This window comes from Leucopleurus acutus, assembly GCF_964270905.1.
Source record: "Leucopleurus acutus genome assembly, chromosome: 10".
Lineage (NCBI taxonomy): Eukaryota > Metazoa > Chordata > Mammalia > Artiodactyla > Delphinidae > Leucopleurus > Leucopleurus acutus.
Window position 1 is genome coordinate 33,995,274 of NC_139153.1, and position 8,709 is coordinate 34,003,982.

Consider the following 8,709-nt stretch of genomic DNA (forward strand, 5'->3'; position numbering starts at 1 on the left):
GTTTTTGTGCCAGTACTATACTGTCTTGATGACTGTAGATTTGTAGTGTAGTCTGAAGTCAGGGAGCCTGATTCCTCCAGCTCCGTTTTTCTTTCTCAAGATTGCTTTGGCTATTCAGGGTCTTTCGTGCTTCCATACAAATTGTGAAATTTTTTGTTCTAGTTCTGTGGAAAATGCCATTGGTAATTTGATATGGATTGCATTGAATCTGTAGATTGCTTTGGGTAGTATAGTCATTTTCACAATGTTCATTCTTCCAATCCAAGAACATGGTATATCTCTCCATCTGCTTGTATCATCTTTCATTTCTTTCATCAGTGTCTTATAGTTTTCCACATACAGGCCTTTTGTCTCCTTAGGTAGGTTTATTCCTAGGTATTTTTATTCTTTTTGTTGCAATGGTAAATGGGAATGTTTCCTTAATTTCTCTTTCAGATTTTTCATCATTAGTGCATAGGAATGCAAGAGATTTCTGTGCAGTAATTTTGTATCCTGCTACTTTACCAAATTCATTGATTAGCTCTAGTAGCTTTCTGGTAGCATCTTTAGGATTCTCTGTGTATAGTATCATGTCATCTGCAAACAGTGACACTTTTACTTCTTCTTTTCCGATTTGCATTCCTTTTATTTCTTTTTCTTCTCTGATTGCTGTGGCTAAAACTTCCAAAACTGTTGAATAATAGTGGTGAGAGTGGGCAACCTTGTCTTGTTCCTGATCTTAGTGGAAATGCTTTCAGTTTTTCACCACTGAGAATGATGTTGGCTGTGGGTTTGTTGTATATGGCCTTTATTATGTTGAGGTAAGTTCCCTCTATGCCTACTTTCTGGAGGGTTTTTATCATAAATGGGTGTTGAATTTTGTTGAAAGCTTTTTCTGCATCTATTGAGATGATCATATGGTGTTTCTCCTTCAATTTGTTAATATGGTTTATCACATTGATTGATTTGCATATATTGAAGAACCCTTGCATTCCTGGGATAAACCCCACTTGATCATGGTGTTTGATCCTTTTAATGTGCTGTTGGATTCTGTATGCTAGTATTTTGTTGAGGATTTTTGCATCTATGTTCACCAGAGATATTGACCTGTAGTTTTCTTTCTTTGTGACATCTTTGTTTGGTTTTGGTATCAGGGTGATGGCAGCCTCGTAGAATGAGTTTGGGAGTGTTCCTCCCTCTGCTGTATTTTGGAAGAGTTTGAGAAGGATAGGTGTTAGCTCTTCTCTAAATGTTTGATAGAGCTTGCCTGTGAAGCCATCTGATCCTGGGCTTTTGTTTGTTGGAAGATTTTTAATCACAGTTTCAATTTCAGTGCTTGTGATTGGTCTGTTTATATTTTCTATTTCTTCCTGGTTCAGTCTCAGAAGGTTGTGCCTTTCTAAGAATTTGTCCATTTCTTCCAGGTTGTCCGTTTTATTGGCATATAGTTGCTTGTAGTAATCTCTCATGATCCTTTGTATTTCTGCAGTGTCAGCTGTTACTTCTCCTTTTTCCGTTCTAATTCTGTTGATTTGAGTCAAAAGACAGTTCTTTATACAGCTCATAAAAGTCCCTGTGGACCTCTGCTAGACCCTCCAGACAACTACTTCTATTTTTCTGTAATTGTTTATTCTAAATGTTACCTCTACCAAACAAAAAACCGTAAGCCTAAAAGAACAATGGGAGGAGGGCCAGGGCCCTTCAGAGATGCCTTTATTTTTACTCTTTCTCCATTTGAGACACTGTCACACCCTAGCAGTCAGATCTCACTGCTTGCAGGAGAGAAGTTAGGGGCAATAAGATGGGACAGCTGGATCGTGGTGATAGCTAGAGGGGAAGGCTGCCTGGGAACTGAGGAAGCAGTGGGGCCTCAGCTCTGATCATCTGAACTCCCCTAATACACCTCTCCATGCTCTGAGGCATTAGGACTTCTAGTGAGAGAAACTGCTAGAATCCAAACATTTTCATCCAGTTACACCCCAACAAAAGCCAGGCTTTACATGCAAACCAACCTGGTTCTTTTGACAGACTTGATCAGAAGTCAGTACTTTGGGGCTTCCCTGGTGGTGCAGTGGTTGAGAATCCACCTGCCAGTGCAGGGGACACGAGTTCAAGCCCTGGTCCAGGAAGATCCCACATGCCACAGAGCACCTAAGCCCGTGCACCACAACTACTGAGCCTGCGCTCTAGAGTCCGTGAGCCACAACTACTGAGCCTGTGAGCCACAACTACTGAAGCGTGCCTAGAGCCCGTGCTCTGCAACAAGAGAAGCCACCTCAATTAGAAACCCGCATACCGCAATGAAGAGTAGCCCCCACTCACCACAACTAGAGAAATCCCATGCAAAGCAACAAAGACCCAACACAGCCAAAAATAAATAAATAAATTAATTAATTAATTAATTAATGAAAAAGCAGTCAGTACTGTGAGGTGTGCAGAAGTTTGTGCGTTAAAGCCTCACTGAAATCCCACTACTGTGGAATTCCTAGGCTGGTCTCAGCTACCTGCTAGTGTGAAGATACACAGTCAGCCCTCCATATCCGTGGGTTCCACATCTGCAGATTCAACGAACTGCAGATCAAAAATATTTGAAAAAAAAGTCCAGAAAGTTCCAAAAGCAAACCTTGAATTTGCCATGCTCCAGCAACTATTTACAGAGCATTTATCAATATGTTCTGTACAACTATTTAAATAGCATTTACGTTGTATTAGGGGTAGAGATGATTTAAAGTATACTGGAAGATGTGCACAGGTTATATGCAAATACTCTGCCACTTTATGTAAGGGACTTGGGCATCCATGGATTCTGATATCCACTAGATGTCCTGAAACCAGTTCCCCAGACTACTGAGGGAATGTGACTAATTAACTCATGGAGAGGGCAAACCAATTCAACCCCTTTCTTCAAGGCTTCACAATGCATATTGCTTATATAATGAATTCTGTCTTCTCATTCAAGCAAGCCTGAAGGAGGGACCTCTGCCAACCCACTCTTATTTTACTGCTGACATGTGGAAGAGAGTAAATGCCTTTCTTTAAAAAATATTCTATTAATCCATCAGTCTTGCCTGTTTCAAGTGTCTTTGCCCACATTTGTCCAAATAAGTGAGACTACCATTTTTGGCTTTTTCTCTACAGGGTGAGTTTCATTTCTGTTTGAAACCAGACTATTCCACCTTTTGGGCTGAACCTGAATTCAAGAAACCCAGCAACAGTCTTAAGGTTTCATTTTCTTTCCCGTGGAAATGAGAAGCCACATGCCCACTTTGGAACTCACTGTATAGACACTCGTTCTTGACTTGTAATTTTCTCCTCCACATCCTTTTCCTCTCTCTGATCTTTAGGTAAAATTATTTCTGTTTGATATGCCTTTTCCCCACTTTGGTCCTTAGTGGGTCAGTTAGTCTTATGTGACTTCCTGGCCCTGAGAGAAGGCAGTATTGAGATCCTGGGTCTTTTTGTTTAGCCAGTTCTAAGGAGCATGGTGGTTCCTTCCCTCCTCCCACTTTAAGGAGAAGACATCATAATACTCAAAGGTGCTGCAAGGAAAATCCAATAAATACCTCAGATGTTCTATTAAAGCAGTGGTTCTCAACCAGAGCTGATATTAGCCCTGACCCCTGGACCTTTGGCAGTGTCCCCTAGAGACATTTCTGGATGTCCAGTGTGGAACAGGGATGCGGCTGACATCTAGTAGGTAGAGGCCAGAGGACTCTGCTACACATCCTTTAGTGCATAGGCAGTTCCAACAACAAAGAATCATCTGGCCCCAAACTTGAAGAGTGCCAAGGTTAAAAATCCTGTGATAGAAGAATTCTTGCTCTTTTTTCTTTTCCCTCAAGGCCTGGGATAAGAGAAAAAAGAAAGGAAATGCTCCATTTTGATAAGTGTGTATGTCCTCAGTTCTTACATCCCACGCGGATCCAGGAATTGGAGAGCACAAGGATACCACTGAGCAGGGCAGAGTGCAAGGTCAAGGCAGGTCTTCTTGGCTCCAACAGCTGTCTCAACTCCAAGGAGAGACAACTTTGACCAGAGCAGAGGACCACAAAGTTATAAGGATGTTTAGTATGTGATAAAAATCATTTTGCGGGTTAAAGTGCTTCCTTCTGCCCGTAAAATGGTATGTTTTTAAATAACTCAAAAATAGGAGGCACTTCACTGTGCTGTGAGCCGGAGACAGGGCTGCTGCTCAGAGCCGCAGTCAGTTACTTCCATCCTTGTCATCAAGCCTGTCCAAGCGGTAGGTGGTAGCACTCTTCATATGTTCCAGTGTCCTGGTGACTCACTCCATGTTCTAAATGCCCCTACTGTCAACACGAAGGGATTCAAGGAGTTTCCTGGAGCCAGTGTATCTCTCTGTATCTCTTGGCTCCATTATCCCTCACTCCTTTGGTGGCAGCAAGATAGCTGCTCAACTGCCGGATGGTACCTCCTCTCACATGAAAGCCCAAGAGTAAGGCTCTTTCCCAAGATTCTCAGTGTGTCTCACTGGCTTTGGTTGGGTCATGTGCTCACTCCTGAACAAATGCTGTGGCTAGGAGAATGCTAGGAGCTGATTGGCTGAGGCCTAGGTTACTGCATACCCTGGAGCTGGAGTGGAGCCCTGTGTCATGCACATGAGCTGCAAGTGGGGTGGATGTGTTTCCTCAAAGGGAAATTGGGGTAAGATAATGAAAATAGGAGGAATGGATGCCCAGGAGAATAAAGACATGTGTGCGCGCACGTATGTGCACACACATGCGTGCACACACACACACACACACACACACACACACTACTTGCTATTAACAGGCTTTGGATTCTGTGGTGGGAGTTATGCAGCTAGCCCGTTACCTAGCTGCATAACGAGATAATGTCAAACTCTCCCAGCCTCCTTTTTTCTCCTCTGAAACATGGAAGTAATGACACTATTAGGGTGGCTATAAAAAATCAAGCAAGTATCTTGGGATATTGGAAGTGTTGTGCAAACAAGTGGTGGCGGTAGTGTTAGATGCATTTAGTTAGTGAATTTAGTTCAGCTTCTAGAGTCTAGAAGAATCTAGACCAGCTACAATCCACACAGCTGGTCCATGCAGGCCTTGGAAGCCAGTGTCTAAATTTATCCAGTTGTCATTGTTGCAGGTCAGTTTGAAATCTTCTGAGGTCAATGATTGAGGTAATTGATCCACTTGCTGTGGATCTTGAAAAAGTCTCTGTTAAATGACATAATTGGTTTTAATTATATAATTATGGCACTTAAAGTGTGGGGGTGAAAGGTTACTATTATATTTAGAAGTGAGATCCCCAAATGAAGCAAGGGCGTGTAAGCCAGTGTTTCTTCGAATTTCTCTTTTTATTTTTTCAGAGGGAAGTCAGAGTAGGCTGGCCTTGGCCCTGGCCATTTTGGACGATTATCTTGAATGAGGTAGCGCTGGGGCTGCTCATGGCATCATAGGAACCTTTGTAAAGAGACGGGAAAGGGCTTCCGTAAAGCCCTCATTGTGATCTGAAGTTAATGAGCAGTGGGAACTCAACTGTCAGCAATTGAATCTGATTGGGCAGGGTAATTATATGATTGCCTCGGGTGTTTGCACACGCACAGGGATATTTTTATTGGACAAAACCTAATTGCTTACTTACTTAGTGGAGCGAAAACCTAAACAAATTTGTGTTGTCATAGGTTAAAAAGACATCCTTTCTTTGTCTCTAAAATAGCTGCCTGCTCGTTTCGTTCTGTCTTCAATCAGGGATTTTGTTTGCAGGCCTTGAATTATATGATAATATGAAAATGTAAAGGAAAGCTACTTCGGACTGTGCATTTTGGTAAAAACGTGCTTATTGCCGTGTCTTAAACCATCCCCTACAATGGTCTCTTTCATAATGCACAGGCAGCTAGAACCTTGGGCAACACTCAAGCTACTGGGACTTTCACAAGTTTTTGCTGTTGTTGTTTGTTTTGTTTTCCTGCGTGGGGGCCCCTGCAAGATTGGCTTCTTAAACTCTCTGGTTTTCCTCAGCTGCATAAGGCAAGTGGGAGGTATCATGTCTGTGGTAGCCTTTTAGACATCAGAAACACCAAGGATAAGAGCAACAAAGCGAAGAGCCCCCTCTGTGATTTTCTGGGGACTTGGAGGAAAGGGGAGGGCAAAGCGAGAGAGCCAAAGGGAAGAAGCCTTGGGGCTCCCACTTTGGGGACGCCAAGTTGCAGTTGGGCCTCGTGTCTTTTCAGCTGTCCTGAGTGAGCTTGATATCTCAGTTTACCTGTAACGCTGGTGTGCGGAAAGCAGATGGCTGCAATTGGGTGTGTTCTGTAGCAGTTCAAGTCCACATTATTGTTTCACTTTCTTTCCTATCTTCTTATAGAACAAACTGTTTTCTATGTTCTTTCCTTTCCTGGGATCCCACTTGGAAGAGTGTGAAACACAGCTGGATTGTGGGGATTGGAGGAGCACCTTGTGATGAAAGCTGCCGACTCCAGATCTGGTGCCTTTGTTGAGGATAGGATTATGGCCTGGACAGTGGCCGAGAACAAGGGACATTCAGCCCCGCAGACCGACCATGATTTGTCATCTCAGATTCGGACACATGCCGACATATCCCAGTCTTGTCTGGCTAACTCCACGGGTGCTCTAGGCTCAGCGTTAAATGCCACTTCCCCTGGGAATCCTTCCTTGGCCACCCACCTCCAGTCTGGGTTGACTGCCTTTGCTTTGTGCTCCACCGCACCCTCTAGGTTCCTTTACACACTGTCCTTTAATTGCTTGTCTCACTGTCCAGAATAGCCCATAAACTCCGTGAGGGCAGGGCTTGTGTTTATATTTGTCACTACTGTCTCCCCAGAGCCTGGCACAGTGCTTGATGAGTGTTCGGAATGACTGAATGGGGAAAGGAATGGTTGCTGGGTGTCCTAGGGAATCATGGTGTGTGCTGCCTGGGCTTCCCTACCCTTGCTGTTAATACCGCTTTCTTGTTGCTTATAATTTTCATTGCCCCAGATGATCCAGCTCTGTCGGAGGCACGGAGGCACAGTCAAATCTCATGCTGTACATTGATCACCTGTCCAACCTTTGCCTAGAGTGGGAGCCCCCAGTTCCTTCAAGAGATCCAACTTTACGTGTCTGTAAAGAAGAAGAGGAGGAGGGAGACAGCGGGGAGGATCCGGTGGCAGTTTAACACCAGAGCAGGTCCCATGTTGACTTTTACCCTTTCGGAGGTGGGTAACTGCAAATGCCATGGGGAGTTGGGTTTTAGGGACTCTGAAAATTGATCTTGGATTTGGGGGCTCATATGTACTTTATGTTTTGCTAGAGTGTAGGGGTTGCTATTTTTGTGGTTAAATCATAGCCAGACTGTTCCATGAATTCCCACCAGCATAGAACAAAGATCCAGGTTCATCATCGACATGAAGTAAATTGTCCATTGGCTTCCAGTTGTTTGTGTCTTGCTATGTGGATAGAGAGTACGGTTCATTCATTGGTTCCTATTTCATGACTATTTATCATTTGCTTTTCAAGGCCTATGATTTTCAACAGACTTTCTTGTTTTGAAACTCCGGCTTTTGATGTTTTGAATTCCTCCCTCCTTGGACAACCTCTTAGACCATGAGTTCCCGAATAACTACTGAATAGATGAGATTTCATTTAGGACCACCCATCTGTGGTGGTCTAGTCCCAAACAGTCCTGGGGTATGTCTAACCAGCTTTTTCCCTAAGCAGAATGTGAATTTGTGACCCTGTAGACCTTAGGCAAAAGGGCTTCCTGTTGAACCCCTCAAGCCCCCAGCCGTCCCTAAGTTTGTACTGCCTGTTGTTGGTTGGGCTATGATAACAGTTTCTGGATGGATGGATGTGTACACATGGAAACTGCAGACTCACGTGTGGAGAGGCAAGGTAAACCCTCAGAGACCCTGGGTGCTTCCTGCGTAGCGGTCTGTGCCAACTATCCTAGGTCTGAAGTATATTGTCCCTCTGTTTGTTCTTTTTTTTTTTTTTAATTTCTATTGGAATATAGTTGATTTACAGTGTTGTGTTAGTTTCAGGTGTACAGCAAAGTGAATCAGTTATACATTTACACATATCCACTCTTTTTTAGATTCTTTTCCCATATAAGTCATTACAGAGTACTGAGTAGAGTTCCCTGTGCTATACAGTAGGTCTTTATTAGTTATCTCTACAGTAGTGTGTATATGTCAATCCCAATCTCCCAATTTATCCTTCCCCCTCACCTTACCCCCCTGGTAACCATAGTTTGTTTTCTACATCTGTGACTCTATATCTGTTTTGTTAATAAGTTCATTTGTACCGTTTTTTTTGTTTCCACATATAAGCGATATCGTGTGATGTTTGTCTTTCTCTGTGTGACTTACTTTACTCAGTATGACAGTGTCGAGGTCCATCCATGTTGCTGAAAATGGCATTATTTTGTTCTTTTTGTGGCTGAATAATATTTCATTGTATATATGTATCATATCTGCTTTATCCATTCCTGTGTTGATGGGCATTTCGGTTGCTTGCATGTCTTGGCTATTGTAAATAGTGTTGCAGTGAACATCGGGGTGCCTCTATCTTTTCACATTATGGTTTCCTCTGGGTATATGCCCAGGAGTGGGATTGCTGGATCACATGGTATTTCCTTTTTTTTTTTTTTTTAAATAAATAAGTTAATTTTTTTATTTATGGCTACGTTGGGTCTTCGTTGCTGCACGCAGGCTTTCTGTTGTTGTGGCGAGGGGGGACTATTCTTCGTTGC

The 8,709-nt window shown here is 43.1% G+C and overlaps 1 protein-coding gene across 1 annotated transcript in view; it reads left to right on the forward strand.

Annotated features, from left to right (window-relative positions):
- ERC2 (ELKS/RAB6-interacting/CAST family member 2) overlaps window positions 1-7,013 on the forward strand; it is a gene marked incomplete at both ends in the record, with an annotated part of 834,864 nt that extends 827,851 nt beyond the window's left edge. Inside the window, one exon of the mRNA XM_082849011.1 lies at window positions 6,957-7,013. Coding sequence (XP_082705137.1) covers window positions 6,957-7,013 — 57 coding nt within the window. The remainder of the gene's footprint in view (window positions 1-6,956) is intronic.
- Between the last annotated feature and the right edge of the window lie 1,696 nt (window positions 7,014-8,709).